The sequence below is a fragment of the Camelus dromedarius genome, chromosome 32 (genome assembly GCF_036321535.1).
Source record: "Camelus dromedarius isolate mCamDro1 chromosome 32, mCamDro1.pat, whole genome shotgun sequence".
NCBI lineage: Eukaryota > Metazoa > Chordata > Mammalia > Artiodactyla > Camelidae > Camelus > Camelus dromedarius.
This window is the reverse complement of record NC_087467.1, coordinates 23,251,002-23,277,885: the sequence shown is the minus strand read 5'-3', so window position 1 is coordinate 23,277,885 and position 26,884 is coordinate 23,251,002. Positions and strand designations below refer to the sequence as shown.

At 40.6% G+C, this 26,884-nt stretch overlaps 1 protein-coding gene across 5 annotated transcripts in view; it reads left to right on the top strand.

Moving 5' to 3' along the window:
* The window catches only part of SPIRE1 (spire type actin nucleation factor 1), a 140,924-nt gene that overhangs the window by 60,889 nt on the left and 53,151 nt on the right, over positions 1–26,884 (top strand). For all 5 annotated transcript variants that reach the window (XM_064481646.1, XM_031439240.2, XM_064481647.1 and 2 more), the window contains one exon: positions 14,783–15,016. In XM_064481646.1, the coding sequence (XP_064337716.1) occupies positions 14,783–15,016 (234 nt within the window). The remainder of the gene's footprint in view (positions 1–14,782; positions 15,017–26,884) is intronic.

Here is a 26,884-nt window from a genome sequence, read left to right as displayed (position 1 = left end):
GGTTTTTTGGTTGTTTTTTTAAGTTGGGAATCAGTTCCAGAACTGAATGCTTACAAAGCAGTCAAGGTAAGCGCCCACTGTGCTGATGAGGGTTTTCAGAGGCGTTTTTTCTTTGTTCCTGTTAAAGTGTGGCTTACTCAAGGCCTACTTGAAGTCCAGTTAACCTCTGACTCCTCAGCTGTGGCATTTCCATAAGCAAACCTCCGTGTAGTTACGGCCTTGGTATCTTTTAGTGTCTCACTTCTGCATTGTCCTACTCTTGCAGCAGTCAGGATTGGGAAGGCCCTCAGTGGTTTTTCTTCAGGTTTACTCCTGTACAGGCTGAGATCCACAGAGTAAGCGACTGGGCCAAGCTCACACACAAGTTAGTGGGCCGCCCCGCCTCATGACGGCTAGTCTGGTGTTCTTTCCACAGTGGAAATACTTGGTTCAGTTCTTTTTAAAAGTCATCTCTGTAGTGTAACTTAAACATGGCAAAATGTACATATTTTAAGTATCTGTTTTGGTGAGTTTTAACAAATTTTTACACTCGTGTAACCACCCCCCCCCCCAGTCATGTCATCACCCCAGAGAGTTCCCTCCTCAGTCAGGCCCCCAGCCCCGACTTCATGTAATGTAATCGTGCAGAGTTCACTTGCGGGTTCACCATTTGCTCAGCAGAGTGTTTTGAGACCCCTCTGTGTTGTTGCGGGCACGCGTGCTGTGCCCCCTTCTGTGACTGCATAGTGGGCCGCTGTGACTATCCACTGCAGTAGATGTCCGTTCTCTGATGGACAGTTGGGTGTTTCCAGTTTTTGGCTATTGGAAACAAAGATGCTCTGAGCATTTATATGAGAGTCTTTTTGTGGACATATTTTTATTTCTCTTGGGTAAATAGGAGTGAAATTGGTGTGTCATATGGTAAATGTATGTTTAACTTTTATGAGGAATTGCCAAGCTACTTTACAGTATGGCTGTATTGTTTTGTATTTTCACCAGCCAGTGTGTGAGACTTGTAGTTTCATATCTTCACCAATAAACCCATCTAAATTTCAGGGAAAGATTTTTTTTTTTTGAGAAGTGCCTGACCTCTTTTGGAGGTCTGATTTGCCAAACAAAGGTCACTGTCAGGAATTATGATCTCTTATCTTTTCATTGTTTTCTACTATTTCCTTTCCACTGCCTTTTCATCACCATTTAAACATGCTTGAGACTCTGTAGTCTTCAAAAAAAAAAAAAAAAGAGTAATGAAAAAAAACTCTACCTCTGCCCTGTCTTCGTCTCTAGCTGCTACCACATATCTCCTTTCCTCTTCATTAAACATTCCTGCGTGTACTGCACACATGTGGCGCTGTTTACTCACCCAGACTGCCCTTGCTGAAGTCACCCTGACCTCTGCCTCGCTGAACCCAGCAGACGTGCCCCAGGCCCCTCTCACCTCTTACTCACGTTCAGTGCACATGCCCGTGACGCCCTGCCTCAAGTGTTTTCTCTCCCTGGTTTCTGTGATACCTGATAGTCTGATTTCCTTTTGCCTCCCTTCCCCAGTACTGCTGCTCCTTTGCTGTCTAGTCTCGTGATTCCTCATCTTCTCGCCAGTCGTGAAGTGTTTGGTTTTCCTTCTCTTACGTACTTTTTCTCCTTAGGCGGTCTCGTGCACTCTCATAAGTTCATGGACCAGCGGAATCCCCCTTTATGACCCCAACTCATAGTCTCCTCTCAGTCCACAGAGCTGCCTAACATCGGTGCTTTTGTTTCTTGTAGATATCTGAACTTACCATCTTCCTTTCTGGAATTCTTTTTCCTCCAGTCTTCCATATCGTAAATGGTGCCACTGTCTCTACTAGCCCAGGCTAGGAACCCAGGAATCACTTGGATTCCTTTTCCATATGTTTGGTGCATTGCCCAGTCCTACCTGCTGTCCACTCCATCCCCACGGCTCTTCACACGGTCACCATTTTCTCTTTACCCACGGTTGTCACCCTGGCCCAAGCAGTCATCACTCCTGGGCTGGACTCCACTGCAGTGGCCTAGCTGATCTTCCCACAGCTCCTCCAGCCCACTTTGGATCCATTCTCCAAAACTGTAGTTTTTAAGACGTGCTATCTTTTTTTTTCTTTCAATTAATAGATTTTATATCTTTTAGAGCCGTGTTAAGTTTACAGAAAAACTGATTGGAAAGCACAGCGTTCCTACATATTCTTCTCTTCCCCTAGTTTCCCTGATTATATCTTGTACTGGTGTGGTACATTTATTATGACTGATTAACCAGTATTGATACATTGTTATTATTAACTAAAGTCTGTACTTTCCATTAGGGTTCACCCTTTGTATGTTCTATGGGTTTTGACAAATATGACATGTGTCCATCATTACATCACATAGAACAATTTCACTGCCTCAGAAATCCCCTGTGCGCCACTGTTTCGTCTCTTTCTCCCCGACCCCAATCCCTGACAACTAGTGATCTTTTCACTTTCTCCATAGTTTTGCCTTTTCCAGAATATCGTATAGTTAGAATTTAGCTTTTTCAGATTGGCTCACTCCTTCCTTCCTTCCCTTCTTTCCCTTCTTTCCTTCTTTTCTATTGAAGTACAGTCAGTTACAATGTGTCAATTTCTGGTGTACAGCACAGTGTCCCAGTCATGCTTATACATTCATATATTTGTTTCCATAAGATTGGCTTCTTTCGCTTAGCAATCTACTTTTTGTTTCCTCCATGTCTTTGTGGTTTGACAGCTCATTTCATTCTATCTTGGAATGATAGTTCATTGAGTAGATGTACCATCGTTTGTTTATTTATCTAGTTACCTATTGAAGAACATCTTGGTTACTTTCAAGTTTTGGCAGTTATTTATTTATTTGTTTAACTAGCTATGATTTGTTTTTGTTTTTTGGGGTTTTTTAGCTATGGTTTTTAGCAGTTATGAATGTAGTTGCCATGAACATTTGTGTGCAGGTTTTTGTGTGGACATAAGTCTTCAGCTTATTTGGGTAACTACCAAGGAGGGTGGTTGCTTGACTCTGTGATAAGAGCATGTTCAGTTGTGTGAGAAATTGCCAAAACGTCGTCCACTGTGGCTGAGGCATGGTGTGTTCCCACCAGCCATGACTGCGAGTTCCTGTTGTCCTGTATTCTCACCAGCATCTGGTGATACCAGTGTTTTGGATTTTAGCCATTCCAATAGGTATATAGTGGGATCTCACTGTTTTGATTTGACATTATCTAATGACATACGATCTTAAGCATCCTTTCACATGCTATTTGTCATCTGTATATCTTCTTTGGCAAAATGTCTGTTCTGATCACTTGCTCATTTTTGAATTGGATTATTTTCTTTCTGAGTTTAAGAGTTCTTTGTATATTTTGGATACCAGTCCATCATCAGACATGTGTTCAGCAAATACTTTCTCCCAGCTATGGCCTGTTGTTCCGTTCTCGGAATGGTGCCTTTCATGGAGCAGAATTTGTTAATTATAATGAAGTCCAATTTACCAGTTTTTTCTTTCCTGGATCATGCGTTGTATCTTTAAAAAAATCACCAAGCCCAGAGTCACCTGGATTTTCTCCTATGTTGTCTTCTGGTTTTATAGCTTTATGTTACATTTAGGTTTATGATACCTTTTGAATTAATTTTTGTGAAAGATGTAAACTCTGGATCTAGATTCACATTTTTGCATGTGGCTGTCCAGGTACTCCAGCACCGTTTGAAGAAAAGGTTGCCATTTTTTCACTAAATTGCCTTTGTTCCGTTGCCAAAGGGCAGTTGACTATATTGTTGTGAGTCTCTCTCTGGGCTCTCTGTTCTGTTCCATTGATCTATTTTTCTGTCCTTTTGATAATCCACACTGTCTTGATTCCTGTACCGTGATATCTTTTAAAAATAAAAATATGGTCGTATTGCGCCACTCCCCAAAACACTTCAGTGGCCTGTCACAGCTCTTTTCCTGATGAAGACTCAGATCATTCCGAGGGCCTCTCAGACCCTGGGGGGTGCATGTGCTGCCCCCCCCGCCCCCCCCCCAGCCTCATCCGAGCCCTTCCTCTTGTCAGTGGGTCTGTCTTTTTCTTCTGTCCTTCCGTGCTCTTCCTGACCTCTTCCTGATGCTCTCTGTCTCCTCTGGAGTCCTGTTCTAGCCCCTCTTCTCCTGGTTAGCTCTACGTACTTTTCAGGTTTCAGTGTAAAATTTGCTTTCTTAATGAAGGCTTTTCTGATCTTCAGACTAGATTAGGACTCTCTATTAAACCACACTCTCATAACACCCTTCCTTTCTTTATTATAATGCGTAGCACAATTACTTGACTTATTTATTATCTGTTTACCCTAGAAACAAAGCTTTGTGAAGGCCAGAGACCTCATCTATTTCTTCATTGTCGCATACACTTTACTTTTAGTAAATATCTGTTGACTGAAATCATGAGTGCAGGGAAGGGCACTAAGTACACTCACATTAGCTCGATTCACTAATAGAAAATTACTCTTTTAGGGGGTAAATTTTACTGGATGGGAGGGTACCACAGTTAGTATTTAGAGATTGCAGCAGGAAATTTTATTAAGTCTTTTATAGTATTTTTGTGAGCAAGTGGGAGGAGTGTCAGGTATGTGTGAAGGTGGATTGTAGTTGAAGTCATGGGAAAAAATGTTTCTGGTTTTCTGAAGGACTTCTTACTTGGGACCCTCCTATTTAACGTTTAAATCACTTTTCTGAAGACTCAGAAGGCATACCCAAATTGGTAGAATTTCTAAGTTTAAGAGTGATAGTGAATTAGATGGGTGAACTCTAGATTTTGATCTTCCAAAGCTAAAATGATTGGTCAAAATAAATAAGATAAAATAGATTTGAGAAAAATGTAAAATTCTTTAACAGGTCTGAAAAACATCTTAACAGCACAGGCTAAGAGAGAAAGATGTTTACTGTGTGGTGGTCATGACTTGGCCACCATGGCTGGCTGTAAACCCTGAGTGTTGGCAATGTAATGAATTTACCAAAAATCTGAATCGCAGACCGGGTGTATTTATAGAAGTATGTGTTGTGCAACAAGGAAGGTGCTCATTTGGTATATTCACGGATGACTGTACTGCACATAGGATAGGATTTAATTCTGGATGCCACATTTTAGACAGACATTTGCAGACTTAAAGTGTTTGAATGTGCAGCTTTGTAGTACAGTAGAATTCTGGGTCTGGAATTTCGTAAGTAACAAGGAGTCCTGGCTTTGTTATTTGTTAACTGTCTGACATTTAGCAATTTATTTGACCTTCTTTCAAGCTCAGTCCCTCGTCTTTAAAATGTGGATGTCTACTCTACAAGACTGTGATGAATAGAGGAAAACATGTTCTTAATAAACTGTTAGAGAGATATAAGGAAATCCCATTCTTCTAACTGGCAAGGGGACTTGAAGCTGTTTTGTTCTGATTTTAGGCTGGAGAAGAGGGGAGTTTGGCCGTCGGGCATGACGGCAAAGGTGAGAGCGGCTGCTGTTTGTGGATGAGCTGAAGTGCCCGGTGTGCTCGACACCCTTGACATAGGTCACTCCCTTTTAATCAGATTTGGCATTAAAGGCTTTTGTGCTGTTGTTTTCACATGTTTGACAAAGATTTTAAAGCACATACCCTGTGCAAAGCAGAGTGCTAGACATTGTGGCAAATACCAGGAGGAACCATGCTTGATCCCTGTCCTAAAGGAATTTACAGTCTAGTAAAGAAGACAGGTCTGGAATCAGATATTCTTAGGAAGTACACGTCAGCATGAAGAGGGACCAGAGGAAGGGGACCGGCGTGGTCAGAGGAAGGTGGCACGTGGGCTTGTCTGGATGCGCCCGTGAGACGCTGGTGTTAGTGCGTGTGCTGCTGTTCTGTGGTGAGGCTCCCCCCTCGCCTGGGCCTGGCGGTGTCTGGAGGCCAGGGAACAGGTCCATTCCTCCGTCTCTGCCCCAGAGCTGGAGGGCTTTGTGGCCCGCTGTCGGTAGCTGAGAGCTCATTAGCCGTGATATAGCAGCCTTAAATTTTGGAGTATGTGGTTTTATTTAAGCCTCCTTCTCCCACCATTTTTCAGTCAGTTAAGTGCGCTTCACTTGTTCCGCTTAACTTTAAGCTTTTACTCTGTGATTCCTGCTCACTTGAGTGTCAGTGCCTGGAAGTGTCCCAGGGAGGCCTGGTGCCTTCTGTGACAGGACACGGACAATGGTTTTCCAGCTGCCTGGAGACCGTGGTGACTCAGATGAATACTTCAGCTCTAACACTGTCTTTCTCCTGTATTTTCTTAACATTTCCACGGGTTTTGGCAAATGAGCTTCTAAAGTTTGTATAAATAAGGATGTGTCCAGGCAGGCTGGTGTGTCCAGGTAGTGTCATGCTTCAGCTGTTTCCTGGTGGTCACTCCTTTTCCCCAGCGCCAGGCTGTGTCTGAAGAGCTAGGAATTTGCTTCTCTAGCAAAAGGTTAGAAGTTCCCTTAGTCCGTGAAGGTGGTGAGTCACCTGGTGTACATGTCAGTCTGATAATGCCCAGCCTGATTATGCTGTGTTTCCAAGAGGTTGGGTTAAATACAGACCTACTTCATGGCTCCAGTTCAAGTCAGGGAAGATGAATAGATGTGGGACGTTGAAACCAGGTTGGATATAGTTTACCTTGAGCTGGGAGACCTTCCAGAATGTTTCAGAGCTGACTGGGATTGGGTCGTCACTATAGCGGTCTGTTGACTGAGAGAGATCGAAACTGGCCTGTGTCCATAAATTCCGTATCCAGCTCTCAGCCTTGCGTGTCCACTTCCATGAGAGTGGAAGGAACTCCGTCTTGGTTAATTCATTTATTAACTATTGAATCATTGCTGTTTATAAAGCAATATGAATAATATAAAGATGAGTCAGAGAGGATTTTGCCATCAAGGTGCTTGGCCTTATTGGGGAATTAAGATATGTATGTAATGAACTATAATCCAAGTTGACAAGCGAACTGTAAGCACATGAAGCTGTAAGTCAGTGTCATGGCTAGTCTGAAGAAAAAGTGATTGTTTGCATCCAGGAAGAGCGGGTAGAGACCGCGGCGTGAGCCATGCAGAAAGTAGGAATGAAACTGAAGAGCAGCACAGGAGCGGAGCGTAGAGCAGCTCGAGGAAAGAGTAAGAAGTGAGTATGGCTGGACAGCCGTGCTCATGAGGGGTAATGAAAGAAAAGTAGGGTGAAAAGATAAGCTGTAGCAGGATGAGAAAAAAGATAGGGGTATTGGAGTGGGTTTGTCATTGAGGACCTACTAACTCCCCTTGGGAATGTCTAGAGGACACACCTTTTACTGTGACTGTGAGAAGTGAATTTGTGAGGGGAGCCCTGACACCCTTGAAGGGCTGTGTGATCACCCTTCTTTGTAGGTTAGACCTCACAGAGGGGACCGCAGTCACCAGACTGGGAAACCTAACACAATGGGAGCAATTGGATGGGGGCAGAGGCCGAGTGGCAGCACCTACTGGGCTGTAGTGGGGGCTCAGCACTTAACCACAGGCCGCCCAGTTACTGTGCGTCCTGAGCTGTCCGTCATAAACTGGGTGTTACCTGACCCTCCAAACCATGCATCTGGTGTGTACAGCAGAGCTCCCTCACCAAGTGGAAGTGGGCTGTAGGTGCTCGGCCCACATGCACTTCTGCCAGCCTGCCGTGTCGTTCCCAGCCTGTACCTGTTGCCTTGTGTGGAGTTCTGCGGCCAGTTGACAAGAAGGGACTGCAGCCTGGTTTACGGGTGGTTCTGCCGGATACGCAGGCAGCACCTGCGGGTGGACACCTGCAGCCCTGTCAGCCCTCTCTGGGACAACCCCTGAAGGACATGGAGAAGGGAGGGCCTCCCACACTGTACCTGGAAGAACACGACTGGAAAGTTGGTGAAAAGGAAATTTGGGGGAGAGATATGTGGATAGATCTCTCTGAAGGGGCAGAAGTCATATTTGTATCCCAAGTGAATGCTCCCCAGAGAGTGACCAGAGCAGAGGAGGACTTTAGTATCCAAGTGGACAGGGTGACCATTCTGTGGAGAGCACCCAGCCACCCGTCACCACCCACTGGGCTCGGGAACGTGGTCGCAGTGGCAGGGGTGGAGGTTGTGCACGCATCTCCACCCACCCAAGGCTAACCTGGCTGAGTGCCCGATGTGAAGCAGGGACAGCACCGAGTGACCAGCCAGCTCCCTGGGGGCAGGTGCAGCACTCTGGACCACTTCCCTCGTGGAAGGAGCAGCATTTTGTTTGGACACATACTCTGGATGTGGATTTGCCTTCCCTGCGTGCAGTGCTTCTTCCAGAACTACCGTCCGTGGGCTACAGGGAGCCTAATTCACTCATGGTATTCCACACAGCATTGCTTCTGGTCAAGGAAGTCACTTCGCAGCAAATGAAGTGTGGCCGTGGGCCCCTGCCCAACGAATCCACTGTTCTTCCCGTGTTCCCTGCCATCCTGAAGCGGCAGTCGTGATAGGATGGTGGAGTGGCCTTTGAAAGACTCAGTTACAGTGACAGCTAGGTGGCAGTACCTTGCGGGGCTGGGGCAGGGTTCTCCAGAAAGCTGGGTGTGCTGGGTCAGCGTCCAGTGTGTGGGGCTGCTTTTCCCAAAGCCGGAATCAAGGGGTGGAAATGGGAGGGACACCCCCACTATTGCCCCTGGTGACCCACTGGTGACATTTTTGCCTCCTGTTCCTGCTCTGCCTGTGGTCTGCTGGCCTAAAGGTCTTAATTCCAGAGGGAGGAATGCTTCCATTGAACTGGAGGTTAAGACTGCTCCCCAGCCGCCCTGGGTTCCTCATTCCTGTGAACCAGCAGGGAAGGAAGGAGTTCCTGTGCTGTCCGGGGTGAGTGGTCCTGATGCCCAAGGGGAGACTGGGCTGCTGCTCCACAGTGGAGCAAAGGAGGAGTGTGTCTGGAGTATAGGAGATCCCTCCCAGTGTCCTGTGATCCAGGTCGGGGGGAACCACGACCCAGTCCAGGCAAGAAAACGAATGGCCCAGACCCTTTGGGAATGAAGGCTTGGGTCCCCCCTCCAAGTAAGGAACCATGACCAGCTGAGGTGCTTGCCAGAGGCAAAGGGAACATGGAACAGGTGGTGGAAGAAGGTGGTCGTAAACGCTACCCCAGTGACCATATGACCAGTTAGAGAATGAGGACTGTGGTTGTTAGGAGTGTTTCCTCCTTACTTTGTTTTGAATGTGCATGTGTGTGTTTCAGGAATCTTTGTTTTTTTTTTCCCTGTCTAACCCTTTATTATGTGACATAAAGTGCATTGGCTTTGGATCATAATGCTTAACTGGCGTGAGCTGTACATTTAAAGTTACGGGGTATTGGGGAGAAGAGTAGAATCACCCAAGGGTTTTGATCCCCTTCTGGTGAAGGAGTTAGTGTATTTTTGGTCGTATGTAGGCTAGTTGTATCATGTTATGTAGAATTGTGACCTTGTTTTTGTCTTCTTTTAGGGATGAAGTTTTAAGGAGACATGTTTGAGTGCCAAGTTGACAAAGAATTAGTTTTCTGCGTCAACTTGACTGAGTCACGGGCTGCCCAGATATTTGATCAAACATTATTCTTGGTGTTTCCATGAAGGTGTTTTTGAATGAGATTAATATTGAAGTCAGTAGCCTGAGCAAAGCAGATAGCCCTCCATGATGTGGTTGGGCCTCGTCCAATCTGTTAAAGGCCTGGATAGAACAAAAAGCTGACCTCCTGTGAGTATGAGAGGCAAATTTTTCCTGATGGCTTTTAGACTGGGACCTTGGCTTTTTGGCTGCCTTCGGAGTCAGATTGAAATTTGGCTCTTCTTGGATCTGGAGCTTGCTGGCCTTCAGACTGGGAACCATCCCATCTGCTCTGCTGAGTCTCCAGCCTCCTAACTCAGCCTGCAGGTTTGGGGCTTACTGGTCTCTATGACCACATGACCGACTCCTAATGATAGATTTCTTTCTGTATAAATATACACATCCTGTCGGTTCTCTCTAGAGAGCCCTAATGCACATTTAGTGAATCTTGGCTGCTGTACGCTGAACCGCTGCTAGGTTAAATAGTTTGAAACCACTTTGGAGTGATTAATCCCAAATCGCTGTCTGTACACAGAGTAGAAATGTAGAGAGACTGGGGAAAGGAAGCCACCTAGGCAGCAGGTTCCTCTGGGCACCAGAGCACATGTCGTATTGGTGGAATTGGTAATGGTTTAAAGCACTTTGTAAGCATTTGTGGAAGGAAGTAGAATGCGTGAACCCTGAGGAACTCCACTTTTGAAACAGCTGCATGGGAAGGCACCTGCAGGCGCACAGCGAAGGAGGAGCTGCCGAGCTGAGAGGAAGTCAGAAGTCCAGGCTGTTTAGAGCAGACGACTGTTGTCAGCTGTGTCTGGTGCTACTGAACAGACATTTAGCACAGGGACAGAATTGTTCAATAGGGTTTCATAGAGAGGTTGTTTGTGATTTTACCTGTGGTTTCAGGGGCTTCAGAAGATTTCATGCCAGATTAGAATGGATTAAACAGAGAATGGAAGGAGGGAAAAGAGAGACAGTGTATGTAGACAGCCCCTTTTTGAGAAGTTTTGCCAGGGAAGGGAGGGTGACGGGTTCAGGGAGGGTGGGATTGACCTTGATAGGATCAGAGACACTGCTGCCACTGTGAATGGAGGGAAGGGCAACGGAAGTGGAGATTGTACATTTGCAGCTGGAAAGTGAGAGAGTTTTCATCTAGTGACTTTTACTTCGCAGTGGAGTGTGAGGGAGGGTTACCAGCTGAGACCCAGAGAGACAGAAAAGGTGTTGGAGGTCCGCAGAGCTGAAGAACGGACGGCCCCTGGAGGGACAGTCCTGAGCAGGGAAGGGAATGAAGCTTACTGAACAGCTCTGGGGTTCTTGCTAAGGTTGGAAGCCATTGTTGGTGCTGGCATCTGTGGTGGTTTTGTTTGTTTGTTTGTTTGGTTTAATTCAATTCTAGAGGAGGAGTGGGGATATAGATGGTTAGGTGCACCCAAGCATGTAAGGCTCTCGATTAGATGTAACTTCTCACTGAAAACAATTGCATTACGACCTTTTCACCCTTAAAAAGAATGTACTGAACGTAATTTAACTTTTTCTTGCTGTCTGAGGTTTTCATTGTGTTAGTAATGATGCTCTGATTGATAAAGTGACTGCTCTAGGTTCAGGTTGACAAGTTTTCATCACGCATAAGTCACAGTGCCAGGCTCTGCTGACATCGAACTGAAAATTAAAATCCCTGCTGTGAGTAGTAGCTGCCTGTGGTGAGGGTGTCACTGGCAGTGTGGACCTTCTGCCAGGGAAGCAGAACAGGTACCCTCTCCAGGACAGACTGATGAATGGGGGTGGGGTGTCCAGGGAGGTTTATTTCCCAGGGAGGTGAACAAAGGAGTCAGCTGACTTGGAACTCAGAAGATCCATTGTCACACAAAACAACTTTGAAAATAGTGGTTAGAGTTCCAGTAAGACCACAGAAGCCAATGAAAACATATGTTTTCAATAAGAAACGGTAAAAAGAAAAGTTTAAAAATTAGAAGTTGAGACTTTTTAAGCCTTCTATTCATTTTGAAACTTGTGTTGAGAAAATATGATTTCACTTGATAAGGTAGATTTCAGATTTTATAGATAATTTTTGAGTGAATGCCTGAGTGCTTTTAAGGGCTATAGGATATGATGACAGTGATTCTATGTATTTAACTCATCGTCAAAACTTCTGTGTTTTCCTTTTCTTTCATGCCATATAAACAGCTTTTTTGTTTAAACACAGCATTGACTATGACTACAAATGAAATAAAGGAAGGGAAAGATGTATGTATGTATATCACTGGATAAACATTGGAAAACAGTGAGCTAGGGGCAGTGGAGGGGGGCAGATAATGTTTATTCAGTACCTAATATAAGTCATGAACTAAGTTCTTCCATGCATAGTGAATACATTGAGTCTTTTTTTTTTAATTGAATGGAAGGCTTTTTAAATGCTATCATGCTTTATAGTTTTTAGAATTTCCACACAGATGATTTTATATAATCCCATTATAACTTTTTTTTTCCCTCCAACCCCTAAATTGTCCTTTCCCCCTTTCCTCTCCCCGCTGGTAACCACTAGTTTGTCTTCTGTATCTGTGAGTTTGCTTTTTTTAAATTTTATTCACTAGTTTGTTACATGTTTTAGATTCCACATATAAGTGATATCATACAGTATTTATCTTTCTCTGTCTGCCTTATTTCACTTAGCATAATGCTCTCCAAGTCCATTCATGTTGCTGCAAATGACAAATAGCCCATTCTTTTTCATGGCTGAGTAGTATTCCATTTTGTGTATATATGTGTGTTTATGTATACACACACATCCCATCTTCTTTATCCAGTCATCTGTTGATGGTCACTTAGCTTGCTTCATACCTCAGCAATTGTTAAAAAGTGCTGCTATGAACATAGGGGTGCACATATGTTTTCAAATTAATATTTTTGTATTTTTCAGGTACATACCCAGGAGTAGAATTGCTGGATCATATGGTAGTTGCACTTCTAGTTTTTTGAGAAACCTCCATACTGTTTTCCACGGTGGCTACACTAATTTACATTCCTACCAACAGTGTATGAGGGTTCCATTTTCTCCACATCCTTGCCAACATTTATTATTTGTGTTCTTTTTGATAATGGCCATTCTGACTAGTGTGAGGTGATATTTCATTGTGGTTTTGATTTGCGTTTCCCTGATGATTAGCAGTGTTGAGCATTGTTTCATGTGCCTGTTGGCCATTTGCATTTCCTCTTTGGAAAAATATCTATACAGTTGTTCTGTCCATTTGTTAATTGGGTTGTTTGTTTTTTTACATAGAGTTGTATGAGCTGTTTATATATGTTGGATATTAATCCTTTATAGGTCATATCATTTGCAAATATCTTCTCCCATTCAGTAGGTTGTCATTTTGTTTTGTTGATTGTTTCCTTTGCTGTGCAAAAGATTTAAGTTTGATTAGGTCCCATTTGTTTATTTTTTTGCCTTTGTTTGCTTTGCTTTTGGAGATGGAGCCAGAAAAATATTGTGATTTATGTCAAAAGATGTTCTGCCTATGTTTTCCTCTGGAGGTTTATGGTATCTGGTCTTACATTCAGGTCTTTAATCAATTTTGAGTTAATTTTTGTATATGGTGTTAGAGAGTGTTCTAATTTCATTCTTTTACAGGTAGCTGTCCAGTTTTCCCAGCACCACTTATTGAAGAGACTGTCTTTTCTCCATTGTATATTCCTGCCTCCTTTGTTGTAGACTAATTGACCATAGTGTGTGGGTTTATTTCTGGGTTCTCTATTCTGTTCTGTTGATCTCTGTGTCTGTTTTTGTGCTGGTACCAGATTGGTTTTTTTTTTTTTCCAGTTTTATTAGGTAGCATTATTACAGTTCAACTGCACATACACATTATACTGCATGTAGATTGTTTTGATTACTGTAGCTTTCTAGTACAGTCTGAAGTCAGGGAGCATGATTCCTCCAGCTCTGCTGCTTCTCAAGATTGTTTTGACCACTCGAGATTTTTGGGTTTCCATAGAAATTTAAAATTATTAATTTTTGTTCCGTGAAAAATGCCATTGATATTTTAATGTATATTGCATTGAATCTGTAGACTGCCTTGGGTATTATGGTCACTTTAACAATGTTAATTCTTCCAATCCAAGAACACAGTGTATCTTTCTACCTGTTTTTGTCACCTTCAGTTTCTTTCATCAGTGTCTTATAGTTTTCAGAGTACAGATTCTTTGCCTCAGGTAGGTTTATTACTAGGTATTTTATTCTTTTTGATGTGATGGTAAATGGGATTAAGGAAACAATCTCTTCTTCTGCTATTTCATTGTTAGTGTATAGAAATGCAACAGATTTCTGTATTTTAATTTTGTATCCTGCACCTTTACTGAATTCATTGATGAGTGCCAGTAGTTTTCTGGTGGCATCTTTAGGATTTTCTATGTATAGTATTATATCATCTGCAAACAGTGACAGTTTTACTTTTTTCTTTCGAATCTGGCTTCCTTTTGTTTCTTTTTCTTCTCTGATTGCTGTGGCTGGGAATAAGGTAGAATTCCCTATGTTGCCCAAAGCACGTAGCATTTGTTAGGGTGATATTTGACAGTAATGTATTTTCGGTGTTCGTATGTCAGGTTCATATTTTGCAGGAGACAGTGTTGGTGGAGGTGAGTGGTAGGGAGGAGTATCTGTGCGCTGCATTGGAAGTTGAGTTTGAAAGTTCTCATTTGTTTGCTTCATATGAGAGGTAGGTGTTGCCAGTAATTGAGTGGAACTCAATGAGCTGTAGGTATATAGCTATGAATGGAGTTTTTGGCTTGAGCTTAAGTTAGCTGCTGCCAATAACTGCGTTTCAGTCTCAGACCTTTGGTATGTCTGTGAAATCCTGAGTTAGATAAAAATTGGCATAGTAATTCTGAATGAATGTAGTTTTTTTTTTTTTTTTGATAACTCTGTTCTCAAAAATATCTTTTGGAAATGTGAAAAGTCAACCTGGTTGGTATTTTATATAAATGGAGAATACAAATTTTAGCATATATATAAATCTAAGAAAACATAAAAAGGGTTTGTGTCTGTGTTACACACTGGTTTGAAGAAATCACACAAAAATTTCCATCTGAGATTTTTTTAATGCATAGGTGAGACTTTTAAATACCTCCTCATATTTGACTTGTCACATTTATGAAATGGAATAGGTTAGACCTAGCTTAAAAATCATACCAAATATTTTGTGCCTTACAGTTAGTTCTGTAAAACTGTTTAGTGGTCTCCATTAACCGCCTTCCTTAACCTTCCCAGGTTATTGAATCTTTGGGAATTGTTATTTACAAGGCGCTGGACTATGGCTTGAAGGAGAATGAAGAAAGGGAACTAAGCCCTCCCCTGGAGCAGCTCATCGACCGCATGGCCAACACGGTGGAGCCCGATGGCAGCAACGATGAGGGCTACGAGGCTGCAGACGGAGGTCTGGAGGAGGAGGAGGGCGGGACGAGGAGGACCACGGCCGTCCGCTCGTGCAGAGACGTCATGCAGGTGAGGCAGCTCTGTCATGAGATGTTATTTCACTTTAAAAAAGTTGAACGGCAGTTCAGCATTTGATAATAGCTCCTGGGTTTTCAGCTGTAAGTGAAATGAATAAGGAGCTAAAATACACGCTTCTGTGATTTGTTCAAGCCTCCATGCAGCCTTTTATGCCTGACTTACATAACCTTTTAAAAAATGGCTTTTATTATATGCCCCTTATCATCACATATTTATTGTGAACCAAGTTACCTGAGTATCATGTCTTCAGTTGACTTTGCAGTTTCCTTTGTAATAATAACTGTGACCCTTTTATTTATACGAAAGTTCTGAATCTAAAGTATTACATTTGATTGCTTTCTTGACCTATCCAGTGTTATTTATACGTAATGAAATAAGTTCTGTAGCTTGCATTGAATTTTTTAGTCAATGTTTTCTGTGTACTGGAAGGCCGTAATTTCTACAATGCTAAATGCAGAGATTAAAATTAAGGCAGATTTGTCAGATTAGTCTTAAATGAGCACTCTGTTTAGAGATACTTACATACGAAGTTTATACCAGATTTTTCCAGCAGTATTTACTCTATAAGCTTATTTTCTAACTTGTCATAAAGTGTTTGAGACACAGAAAGACAAACTATGAAGACGCTGCTTTCCAGATGTTCTGTGACACACACCGCTTCTTGCGCATTCTTGGGTAATAAATCTCAGGAGCTCTGGAGTGAGACTTACAGTTATGATTCCCGTGCAGTTCAGATGTATTCTTGAGGTCTCTGAACTCGCCGTACTTCTCATTTTAAATCAACAGTGTATACAAGTAAAATATCCTCATATATATACAAATTGAAATTTAAGATGTTTTGTTAATTCTGTATTTTGTAGATTTTAAGGTCTATTTTAAAATATATTTATATATGCTTAAAGACCAAGTCAGTCTTTCTGCAGACTGCCAGTGACCTCTTTGTTCCATTGTAGACCAATGGTACATAGTGAAGCGAAGAGTAAAAAGTTTCCGTTAAGAAAGAAAACCGTGTATGCCTTTGAAACTGCGCCAACAGTTTCAGTGGGTTAGTGGGTGTGTGTAGGGGCAACAGGGAGTGGTGAAACAGGAGAGAACACTCACCCAGCCAACCATGTCTGTAGATTAACCCTGGGACCAGTCGAATGACAGATGTCATGGCCAGATTCCTCTCTTACACTACAGATTAGGAAGATGAGGGGTAGAGAGTCATTACAGTCCTACTCAGTGACACCAGACATGTTAACTTACGAAGCAAAAATTCTCATTCAACAATTTGAACTGATAGCTCATATTATTTTTTTAAATTGAGGTATAGTCAGTTTATAATGTTGCATCAATTTCTGGCTACAGCATAATGTATCAGTCATACACATACATACATATATTCCTTTTCATATTTTTTCACCATAGGTTACTACAAGATATTGAATATAGTTCCCTGTGCTGTACAGTAGAAACTTGTTTATTTTATATATAGTAGTTGGTATCTGTAAATCTCAGACTCTCAATTTATCCTTCCCACCCGCTTCCCCTTTTGTAACCATAAGTTTGTTTTCTGTGTCTGTGAGTCTGTTTTGTAAATAAGTTCATTTGGGTCTTCTTTTAGATTCCACATTGAAGTGATATCATTCAGTGCTTTTCTTTTTTTTTCTGGCTTACTTCACTTGGAATGACGATATCTAGGTCCATCCGTGTTGCAGCACATGACATTCTTTTATTCTTTTTTTATGGCTAAGTAGTATTCCAGTGTGTGTGTGTGTGTGTGTGTGTGTGTGTGTGTGTGTGTGTGTGTCTTTATCCTTTTATTCTTTGTTAATTTGAGCTACTATGTCTGTTCTCCTACATATCATAACATAAAAAATAAATAGTTAGAAGTGTGTTTTAAAAGACAGATTTTATAGATTGGAAGAAAACTTAAGTTTAGCAATTCCATTCTTAGGAAATTTTTTTGGAGAATATCATGTCCTTACCTATTATTTCTTCATTTCCTTGTTAACCAAAACTGATCAGCAAAAATGTCCACAGCTGTAACAATATGTTTTGAATGTTTCTTTTAGCTGAATGAGAATAAAAATATTTGCTTAAACATTTGAGAAGTCAATTGAGACTTTTAAATGTCATAAAACCCAGTATTCATGGCCAAATAGTGACACACATGAGATCTGAAATCTTGAATTAGTAAATTGACTCCTGTTTACATTGTTGGAAGAGAAGAGAAGAATTAACTGAAGAAATATAACTACTTTCTCCTTGTTGAAAATGGAAATATGAAGCTAAGTTTGAATAATATAAATAATAGAATATTTAGGAACTTGGAGACAATTTGTTTTTAATTCTTAGCAAACCTCTTTAGTGTGTAACTTTTCCCCTAAATAGTCATTTGTTCCTGCTCACCTTTCAATCTGGTATGTGTCAGTATGGTATGTTACAGCCGAAGAGCACCTTGACATCCATTGTTACCTGAGTTTTATGACAACACTGTCAGGTAGACTGGATTGACTTGTTATACCCATTTTACAAATGAAAGAACTAAGGCTCAGAGAGGAATGTGACTTGTTCTTCATGGACAAGTTCTGTGACATTCAGCTTCATAGAACTGAATAAATGAGAGGAAGAGTGGATGGTGGTTAAATTCAGAGGCTTATACTCAGGTAGGACTTTGGTTGGAACCTGGGTTTTGCCATTTCTGTATCAATTGTTTTACCTTAGACTGTTTAATCCTGTGACCTTATTCTTAGGTAAAGAGAGAATAATATCTGCCTGATTTTTTGTGCAGAGTAAGTTAGAGAACACAATTTATGTAAAATACCTAGCATAGTGCTTGCCATGAATAAAAGTTTAACAGTGCTTACTGTGTGTCAGGCGTATTTCTGGGTGCTGGAGATAAACCTGTAAGCAACATGAAAATGGTCCCTGTATTTATTGTTGTTAATTATAATGAAAAAACAGAATATAAACAAGTAAAGTGTAAGCACACGTAGATTTTTTTTCTGACTCATTCCAGGGCTTTTTGCCACTGCATGTAGATCAGGCTGAATTGCAAGCATAAACTTACATCAGAGATAGAATGTGTTCTTTCCTTGAATTAAGGCATAACGGGGTGGTGAGCACAGGGAGATGCTGAGGCTGGTGCGCTCGTGGGAGCTGGGAAGCCCCACTCCTTTCCCCCGTCTCTGGCCCTAGGCATCTGTTCCATCCGGCTGGGCCCAAGTTGTAGCCTTTTACAATAAGCCAGTAATCTATGTGGCGTGTTACCCACTTACTGGAATCAGAAAACCGGGTTATCAGCAAGGCTCCGGGTCAAGATGATGGAATAAAAGGACGCGGAGCTCATCTCTTTCCACAGATACATCAAAAATACATCTACATGTGGAACAGTTCTCACAGAATACCTGCTGAACACCGGCAGGAGATCTCATACAACCAGAGGTGCAAGAAAGGTTGTGATGTAACCAGTAGGATGAAAGGAAAAAAAAAGAAAGGAATCAGGGTGGCACCTGTGCCCCTGGGAGGGAGGGAGAAAGAGGAAGGGTTCCCTCGCCCTGGGAACCCCGTCACCAGTAGGGAGATCAGCAAGGACACAATGGGAGTTTCAGAGGCTCGGAGGAGTGTATGTATCAGCCGGATTGTAGCAGCGAAACAGAGACCAGCACAGAGAGTCTGTGCCGCCTCCCTGCACTCCCCAGCCTGAGACATGTGTCTGCTGGTGCGTGGGGGGTGCTGAAAGTCAGGCTTCACTGGACAGACATGGGGGGGAGAACCCTGTGTGGAAACAGCCTGCAGGGGTGGGAACGTGGTCCGAGCTGCAACCTGGAGTGTGTGCAGGAAGGAGTCAAGTCCGCTGTTCAAGCCCCATTGTTAGCAGGTGCAGCTCTACCTCTAGGAGCTCTGGGAGCATGCAGGTGCCTGTGGGTGCCCACATGTGGAGGCTGAGCTGCTATCTGAGCTGATCCCCAGGGGCCATGCAACTTAAGAAGCAGGGCTGAAATCTGAGCTATGCCCCAGCAGCTGTGTGGTCTGTGGGTTTACACCACTGCCATTCAATGAAATGGAAAGATAGCCCATGTTCCTGGATTGGAAGAATTAATATTGTTAAAATAGCCATACTACGCAAAGCAATCTGTAGGTGTAATGCGATCCCTGTCAAATTGCCCAGGACATTTTTCACAGAACTAGAACAAACAATACTAAAATTTATATGGAACCATCAAAGACCTAGAATTGCCAAAGCATTACTGAAAAGAAAGAAAGAGGCTGGAGGAATAACTCTCCCAGACTTCAGACAATACTATAGAGCTACAGTCATCAAGACAGCATGGTATTGGTACAAAAACACACATATAGACCAATGGAACAGAATAGAGAGCCCAGAAATGAACCCACAAACTTTTGGTCAACTAATCTTCAACAAAGGAGGCAAGAGTATACAATGGAATAAAGACAGTCTCTTCAGCAAATGGTGTTGGGAAAACTGGACAGCAGCATGTAAAACAATGAAGCTAGAACACTCCCTTACACCCTATACAAAAATCAGCTCAAAATGGATCAAAGACTTAAACATAAGACCAGATACAATAAACCTCCTAGAGGAAAACATAGGCAAAACATTATCTGACATACATTTCAAAAATTTTCTCCTAGAAGAAATAAAAGCGAGAATAAACAAATGGGACCTAATGAAACTTAGAAGCTTCTGCACAGCAAAGGAAACTATAAGTAAAACAAGAAGACAACCTACGGAATGGGAGAAAATTTTTGCAAATGAAACCGACAAAGGCTTGATCTCCAGAATATATAAGCAGCTCATACGACTCAATAAGAAAAAAATAAACAACCCAATCCAAAAATGGGCAGAAGACCTAAACAAGCAATTCTCCAAGGAAGACATACAAATGATCAAAAGGCATGTGAAAAAATGCTCAGTATCACTAATTATCAGAGAAATGCAAATCAAAACTACAATGAGGTATCACCTCACACCAGTCAGAATAGTCGTCATTCGAAAATCCACAAATGACAAATGCTGGAGAGGCTGTGGAGAAAGCGGAACCCTCCTACACTGCTGGTGGGAATGCAGTTTGGTGCAGCCACTATGGAAAACAGTGTGGAGATTCCTCAAAAGACTAGAAATAGACTTACCATATGACCCAGGAATCCCACTCCTGGTCTTGTATCTAGAAGGAACCCTACTTCAGGATGACACCTGCTCCCCAATGTTCATAGCAGCACTATTTACAGTAGCCAGAACATGGAAACAGCCTAAATGTCCATCAACAGGTGACTGGATAAAGAAGATGTGGTATATTTATACGATGGAATACTACTCAGCCATAAAAACCGACAACATAATGCCATTTGCAGCAACATGGATGCTCCTGGAGAATGTCATTCTAAGTGAAGTAAGCCAGAAAGAGAAAGAAAAATACCATACGAGATCACTCATATGTGGAATCTAAAAAACAAAAACAAACAAACAAAAACAAAGCGTAAATACAGGACAGAAATAGACTCATAGACAGAGAATACAGACTTGTGGTTGCCAGGGGGGCGGAGGGTGGGAAGGGATAGACTGGGATTTCAGAATTGTAGAATAGATAAACAAGATTATACCGTATAGCACAGGGAAATATACACGAAATGTTATGGTAGCTCACAGAGAAAAAAATGTGATAATGAGTGTGTATATGTCCATGTATGACTGAAAAATTGTGCTGAACACTGGAATTTGACGCAACATTGTAAAATGATTATATATCAATAAAAAATGTTAAAAAATAAAATAAAATAAGGAAAAAAAATGACAACTTACAGAATGGGAGAAAATACTTGCAAATGACTTGATTGACAAAGATTTAATTTCCAGAGTATATGAACAGTTCATTCAACTTAACAAAAAAACCAAACAACCCAATCAAAAAAATGAGCAGACCTAAACAAACAATTCTCCAATGATGACACACAGATGGCCAAAACGCACATGAAAAAATGCTCAATATTGCTTATAGTTTTTTTCACGCTATAGATCTTTGGGAATTATCAGAGAAATGCAAATCACAACTACAATGAGGTATCAGCTCACGCCAGTCAGAATGGCCATCATTAAAAAGTCCACAAACGATAAATGCTAGAGAGGGTGTGGAGAAAAGGGAACCCTCCTACACTGCTGGTGGTAATGTAGTTTGCTGCAGCCATTATGGAAAAAGGTATGGAGAGTCCTCGAAACACTGAAAATAGACTTATCATATGGCCCAGCAAGCAATCCCACTCCTGGGCATCTATCCCACGGGAACCCTAATTTGAAAAGATACATGCGCCCCAGTGTTCATAGCAGCACTGTATTACAGTAGTCAAGACATGGAAGCAACCTAAATGTCCATTGACAAGATGACTAGATAAAGAAGATGGTGGTATATTTATACAATGGAATACTACTCAGCCATAAAAAGAGTAAAATAATGCCATTTGCAGCAACATGGATGGACCTGGACATCGTCATTCTAAGTGAAGTAAGCCAGAAAGAGAAAGAAAAATACCACATGATATCACTCATATATGGAATCTAAAAAAAAAAAGAAAAAAGAGGACGTTAATGAACTCATCTACAAAACAGAAACAGACTCACAGACATAGTAAATAATTTTATGGTTACCAGAGGAAAGGAGGTGGGAAGGGATAAATTTGGGAGTTTGAGATTTGCAAAGGTTAACCCCTGTATATAAAAATAGATAATAAAAAACAAATTTCTTCTGTATAGTATTTCTTCTGTATTGAACTATATTTGATACCTTGTAATAACTTTTAATGAAAAAGAATATGAAAACAAATATGTATATATATGCATGACTGGGACATTGTGCTGTACACCAGAAATTTACACATTCTAACTGACTATACTTGAATAAAATAAATACAAATTAAAAGAAAAAATTTTAAAAATAACAAAAATAACCCAATCCAAAAATGGGTTGAAGGCCTATTAAATAGACATTTCTCCAAAAAGACATACGGATGGCCAATAGGTCCATGAAAAGATGCTCAGTATTGCTAATTATCAGAGAAATGCAAATCATCTCATCTAACTACTAACTTATAGGAAACCCAGGGGCCATAGAAACATTTAAAATAACACCATAGGAATGCAGTCAGCAAAATCCAGATTGTGGGAAACTCTATAGACAAATAACATAATTTCTTCAACAGATAACTTGCAAATTGAAAAAAGGAGGAGGAGGGAGGAAAAACATAGATTAAAAGAGACTTAATATATACCAGTTGCAACCAGAGTGAATCCCGAGTAAAGGAAGTAAATTATAAAACTGTGTGTATGTTTGAGACAATCAGGAAAATTTGACTAGTAAACTGTATAGTTGATATTAGAATTTAGTACTCATATTTTTAGGAAAGATAATAGTCTTGTGGTTGTATTTTTTTTTAAAAAAAGAACTCTTATCATTAGTGATATATGCTGAAATATTCACATGTGAAATTCAAGACGTCTGGGATTTTCTGTAAAAATAATCCTGGAGGGTGGGGTTTACGTGGTTAAGGATGTAGATAAAACAAGAGTGGCTGTGAATTGATAATTGCTAAGTTGGGGGATGGTTACATGGTGGTTCATTATACTACTCATCTAGTTTTGTATGTTTGAAATTTTTTCCTGTAGTAATACTATTAGAAAAATCTCAGAAAGGTCAGTGTTTTTAATTGAGATGTAATTAACTTATAAAATTATGTTAGTTTCACTTGTGCAACATAATGATTCCATATTTGTGTAAATTGTGAAATGGTCACCACGGTATGTCTAGTTAATGTCCATCACTGCACGTAGTTAGAAAATGTTTTTCTTGTGATGAGACTTTAAGATCTACTTTCCTAGCAACTTTCAAATATATATATGTTATTGTTAACTGTAGTCACCATGCTATATATGTTACATCCCCAGGACTTTACAACTGGAAGTTTGTACTTTTTTGACCACCTTCACCCATTTCACCCACCTCGGACCCACCCCCCAGCCCCAAACCCTGGCATCCACCAATCTGTTCTCTGTACAAAGAGATGATTTTTTTGTTTTGTTTTATGGCAGGGAGGTAATAAGGTTTATTTATTTATTTTAATGGTGGTCCTGGGGGTTGAACCAGGACCTTGGGCATGCAAAGAGATGATTTTTAAAAGAATAAAATGTTGCATAAATACTTGAAGATTTGTATTACAGCATTATTTGTGCTATTCTGAAACTGGAAATAAATGACTCACAAAGAAATGGTATATATCAACTACATGGTTGGATTATCCTGTGGTCTTTAAAATTACAATATGTGGGTTACTTAGCAATATGGGAAACATTTGTTTTAAAATTTTAATAGTGGAAAAAAGACCCCAAATTCTGCATATACTGGTATGTCTAGAGAGAAGGTGCTGCGTTGATCTAAGATTTACCACAATACACATGGCGTTGCATGTGAGGGTGGACCGTATGGTTTCAGAAATTCCACCCTATTATTGTTGAGCATTTGTGCAATAAATAAACCATCATGAAATTCTGGTATGGCTATATTAAGTATGTTACTGCCCGTGAATGGTTTCATAAATTATGTTTTCAGTGTTAACAGATTTTGTCTGAAAGTATGAATTATGTTCCTACAAATATAAGAATATAGTTTACAACTAATAAGCCCTGCTTATAAAAAACTAGCAGGTTTTTGGTTTGCCATGTAATGTCAAAATTTGCCTGCTATTTTGAATACTCCTTGGGAGAAAAATTAAGAAAAGAATAGTACTGTAGAATGTGATTAGAAATAGAAATAACCTATATTATTTAATTTTATTATACCAAACTAGATTAGTCCAGTGCAGACTTTGTCTTCATTTTCAAATCGCACGTGAATTACAAAAAGCTAAAACGAGATGAGTGTACTGTTTTCATTTATATAGAAATTTGGCCTAGGTTAAATGGAGTATTCAAGGGAAGCCAGAATGTTTGAGCTTGTCTCTTACTGAATTAAGATCTGTTCACATAGGTTAGTTGGGTAGTCATAGTCCATCAGTCAAGTTAGAGCGGTTCCAAGGAAACAAACTGCAGTTCTCTCTACATCAGAATGCTGTGTTCTGTAAGTTTTGAAATTTGCTGAGAACATGCTAATTTTCTCACTGATTTAGACCTAAATTTACTAGTTTATCCTAACTATATGATGCTGCATTTAATGAAGATGATCTTTGTGCTGTTTTTCTTTTGTTTGTTGTTAATTTCTTATGATGAATGCATTATTACACTCAGTGGGCAAAACATTTTAATTATAATGTAGTTTGAAATAATATTCTACTTAGGTTTTTACAAATAAAATTCTACACCTTGTTTTGTGGACTGAATATTTTCAAAAATATTTTTATTTGAGCAGAGGAGAACTATGAGGAAATTTGGAGTCTAATATTATCAACAAAGGACTGTAATGTGATAAAACCTAAATATACCAGAAGATATGATTAAAAATTTTTTTACTGAAGTGCAGTTGATTTACAATGTTAGTTTCAGGTGTACGGCAGAGTGATTCATTTATACATATACATACATATGTATTTTTTCTTTTCAGATTCTTTTCCATTGTATGTTATTACAAGAAATTGAATATAGTGCCCTGTGCTATACAATAGGTCCTTGTTGTTTATCTATTTTATATGTAGTAATTTGTGTCTGTTAACCTCCAATGTCTAATATTATCCCTCCCCCACCCTTTCCTCTTTGGTAACCGCAGTTTGTTTTCTGTGTCTGTTAGTCTGTTTTTGGTTTGTAAATAGAATGTGTATCTTTTTTTTTTAGATTCCATGTAAATGGTATTATGATGATACTTGTCTTTCTCTGTCTGGCTGACTTATTTTACTCAATATGATAATCTCTAGGTCCATCCATGTTGCTGCAAATGGCATTATTTCTTTTTTATGACTGAGTAATACTCCATTGCATACACACACACACACACACACACACACACACACACACACACCCCCCACATCTTGTTTATCCATTCATCTGTTGATGGACATTTAGGTTGCTACCATGTCTTGGCTATTGTACATTGTGCTGCTGTGAACACTGGAGTATATGTATCTTTTCAAATTATAGTTTATATGCCCAAGAGTAGGATTTCTGGATCATACATCAACTCTTATTTTTAGTTTTTTAAGGATCCTCCATACTGTCCTCCATAGTGGCTGCACCAAACTGCATTCCTACCAGCAGTGTAGGAAGGTTCCTTTTTCTCCACACACTCTCTAGCATTTATCGTTTGTAGACTTTTTAATGATGGCCATTCTGACTGGTGTAAGAGGACATCATTGTAGTTTTGATTTGCATTTCTCTGATAATTAGTGATACTGAGCATCTTTTCATGTGCCTGTTGGCCATCTGGATGCCTTCTTTTGAGAAATCTCTATTTAGGTCTTCTACCCATTTTTTGATTGGGTTGTTTGTTATGATATTAAGCTGTATGAGCTGTTTGTATATTTTGGAAATTAAGTTGGTTGTGTCATTTGCAAATATTTTGTCCCATTCTGTAGGTTGTTATTTTGTTTTGTTGAGTGTTTCCTTTGCTGTGCAAGAGATTTGAGTTTGATTAGATCCCATTTGTTTATTTTTGCCTTTGTTTCCTTTGCTTTTGGAGACAGAGCCACAAAAATACTGCCATTTATGTCAAAGGGTGTTCTGCCTATATTTTCCTCTGGGAGGTTTATGGTATCTGGTCTTACATTTAGGTCTTTAATCAATTTTGAGTTTATTTTTGTATGTGGTGTTAGAGAATATTCTAGTTTCAGTCTTTTACAGGTAGCTGTCCAGTTTTCCCAGCACCACTTATTGTAGAGACTGTCTTTTCTCCATTGTATATTCCTGCCTCCTTTGTCATAGATTAGTTGACCATAGACTGTGGGTTTAAATTTCTGGACTTTCTGTCCTGTTCCATTGATCTATGTGTCTGTTTTGTGCCAGTTCCAGACTGTTTTGACTACAGTAGCTTTGTAATATAGTCTGAAGTCAGGGAGCGTGATTTCCCCCAGAACCGTTCTCCTTTCTTAAGATTGTTTTGGGTATTCAGGGTCTTTTGTGTTTCTATGCAGGTTTAAAATTTTTCATTCTAGTTCTGTGAAAAATGTCATTGACGTTTTGATAGTGGTTGCAGTAAATCTGGAAATGGCCTTGGGTAGTATGGCCATTTCAGTCGTACTGGTTCTTCCAGTCCAAGAACATGGTATACCTTTCCACCTGTTTTGTGTCGTCTTCAGTTTCTTCAATCAGTGTCTTGCAGTTTTCGGAGTACAGGTCCTTGTGATTTTCTTGCTTCTAGTTGTGGTCTTTTCTTTTCCACTAGAGAAGTTCCTTTAGCGTTTGTTGTGCGGGTGGTTTGGTGGTGCAGCATTCTTTTAGCTTTTTCTTGCCTGTGAAGCTTTTGATTTCTCCATTAAATCTGAATGGTAGCCTTGCTGGGCAGAGTATTCTTGGTTGTAGGCTTTTGCCTTTCATTATTTTAAATATATTACGCCGCTGCTTTCTGACCTGCAAAGGAAGTACCTCAAAACATAACCATTCTACAGGGATCCAAAATTATAATTTTATAAAACGATAAAATTATTCCCATGCCCTAGGCTCCTAATAGGGTGTGTTTCCATCCTAGTAAATTGTGTTTGATTTTTCTAAATTACTGTGCACGATGTTAAATTGCATCTTGTACCCACAAGTAGTTCTGTGGGGACTGTGGGCTGTGCATAGTGAAGGGCATTAGGGCTGGAGGTGTCACCAGTTGCCCTCTGCTCTCTTTCCCCTGCTCTCCGTCTGCTGCTGAGGTATCTTCCCAGCGGTCCGTGTGTCTT